This window comes from Eimeria mitis, genomic scaffold (assembly GCF_000499745.2).
Source record: "Eimeria mitis Houghton genomic scaffold, Emh_scaff5784, whole genome shotgun sequence".
Taxonomy (NCBI): Eukaryota; Apicomplexa; class Conoidasida; order Eucoccidiorida; family Eimeriidae; genus Eimeria; species Eimeria mitis.
In genome coordinates this window covers 1-2,081 of record NW_013574028.1, presented here as the reverse complement: position 1 = coordinate 2,081, position 2,081 = coordinate 1, and the positions used below count along the sequence as shown (strand labels likewise).

General features: G+C 59.1%; 1 protein-coding gene across 1 annotated transcript in view; it reads right to left on the bottom strand.

Annotated features, from left to right (window-relative positions):
* The window catches only part of EMH_0084260 (WD domain-containing protein, putative), a gene marked incomplete at both ends in the record, with an annotated part of 3,097 nt that extends 1,093 nt beyond the window's left edge, over positions 1 to 2,004 (bottom strand). Inside the window, 3 exons of the mRNA XM_013500728.1 lie at positions 3 to 571; positions 875 to 1,598; positions 2,000 to 2,004. Coding sequence (XP_013356182.1) covers positions 3 to 571; positions 875 to 1,598; positions 2,000 to 2,004 — 1,298 coding nt within the window. The remainder of the gene's footprint in view (positions 1 to 2; positions 572 to 874; positions 1,599 to 1,999) is intronic.
* Between the last annotated feature and the right edge of the window lie 77 nt (positions 2,005 to 2,081).

The following is a 2,081-nucleotide window of genomic DNA, read 5'->3' as shown; positions in this document are numbered from 1 at the left end:
TATCTGCTGCTGCTGCTGCTGTTTGCTCTTGTCTGCTGCTGCTGCTGCTGCTGCTGCTGCTGCTGCTGCTGCTGCTGCTGCTGCTTACTTGCACCAGAGACTGAGCCTCATCGTTGTCTTCACCGTCGGCAGTGATTGCTGCAGCAACATTTTGTAGAGCGTCAGCAGCAGCAGCAGCTGCTGCTGCTGCGTCAGCTCCTGCTGCTGTCCATACACGCCAATCAAGGCCAGCGAAAACAGCAGCATCAGGCGCAGCAGCAGCAGCAGCAGCAGCAGAAGCAGAAGCAGCAGCAACAGCTGCTGCTGCTGCTTGCTCGCCCGCGACGACAAGACGAGCGCTGAGATCCTCGAAGCCTGGCAGCAGCAAAGAGGCGGCCTGCTGCTGCAGCTGCTGCTCGTGCTGCTGCAGCAGCACGAGCCACGGCGACAGCAGATGAAGCTCAGTTCTTACAAACATTAAACCAACAGCAGCAAGCTGCTCCACCTGCTGCAGCTCCGTCAGCCGCAGCAGCAGCTGCTGCAGCCAGCAACACAAGCTGCGGCGACACCCCAAGTGCAGCGCGCACAACACCTGAAGGAGGACCCGCAGCAGCAGCAGCAGCAGCAGCAGCAGCAGCAGCAGCAGCAATGACGAGACCAGCAGCAGCTGCGAGTGCATGCATCCCTCAAGCAATATATACAAAATGTTTGCATGCACCGAGGAGGTGTACATACACTGCAGAGGGGTGCTAACGAACAGAGCCCCCATGCTGCAGGGTCTTTAGGGTTTAGGGTTTAGGGTTTAGAGCTAGGGTTTAGGGTTTAGGGTTTAGGGTTTAAGGCCTCATGCTGCAGTGCTTGCCTGGTGCTGCAGATGCTGCAGAGACAGCCGAACCGCCTTCGTGTCTCCAACTTGCAGCGGGGGCATTTGCCATTGCTGCTGCTGCTGCTGCTGCTGCTGCTCTTCACCTGTGCTCCTCCCTGCTGCTGTTGCTGCTGCTGCTGCTGCTGCTGCTGCTGGTGAGTTGAGAGCCCGCGTCTTGCTGCTGTGCTGCTGTATGAGACGGAGGCCCCTCGCCTGCCGCAGCTTGGAGAGGCCTTCTGCTGTCAGCCCCAGCGAAGCAACCAGAAACCTCTGTGCAAGTCTAGATAAGAAACCCTTGCTGCTGCTGCTGCTGCTGCTGTTGCTGCTGCTGCTGCTGCTGCGGCTGCTGCTGCTCCTGCTGCTGCTGCTGCTGCTCCAGAAGCTGCAGCAGGCATCTTGCAAAGCTGGGCTGTTGCGCTGGATGCGCTCGAGGAGACCTTCAGGCTCATCAGGAGCTGTTGCGGTTGCTGCTGCTGCTGTTGCTGCTGCTGCTGCTGTTGCTGCTGTTGCTGCTGCTGTCTTTTCTGCTGTTCCTGCTGCTCCTGCATCTGCTGTTGCTGCTGCAGTGCTACCTGCGGTCAGTTCAAAGACCCTCCCATCAGCAGCAGCCGCAGGAGCAGCAGCACCACCCATCCGGTCCTGCTGCTGCTCCTGCTGCTCCTGCTGCTGCTGCTGCTGCTGTTGCTGCTGCAAGGAAGCCCAGGAGACGAGCGAGAAGAAGTCTGAGGCTGCAAAGGCCAAATCATCGATCCGCCTAAACTCATCAGCGACAAAGGGGAGAGCGTCGCCGGAGCAACAGCAGCAGCAGCAGCTACTGTTGCTGCTGCTGCTGCTGCTGCTGCTGCAGCACTTGCTGCTGCAGCAGCTGCTGCGGAGACGACAGGCGAAGACACGCCCCGACTGCATCGCCACCAGCAGCAGCAAAAAGGCTGGCGCTGCAGCAGCAGACCAAAGACGCGTCAACAGAGAAGAAGGATCTCCTGAAAACTCCTGGCCGCATGCTGCTGTTGCTGCTGCTGCTGCTGCTGCTGTTGCTGCTGCTGCTGCTTCTGTTGCTGCTGCTGCTGCTGTTTCTGCTGCTGGTGTTTTGTCTTTCTGAGGATTAAAAAGAGTTGTTAGCGACCCCCAGCCCCGGTGTATATCCACCCAAGACACGGCATCGTTCGCTTGCTGCTGCTGTTGCTGCTGCTGCTGTTGCTGCTGCTGCTGTTGCTGCTGCTGCTGTTGCTGCTGCTGC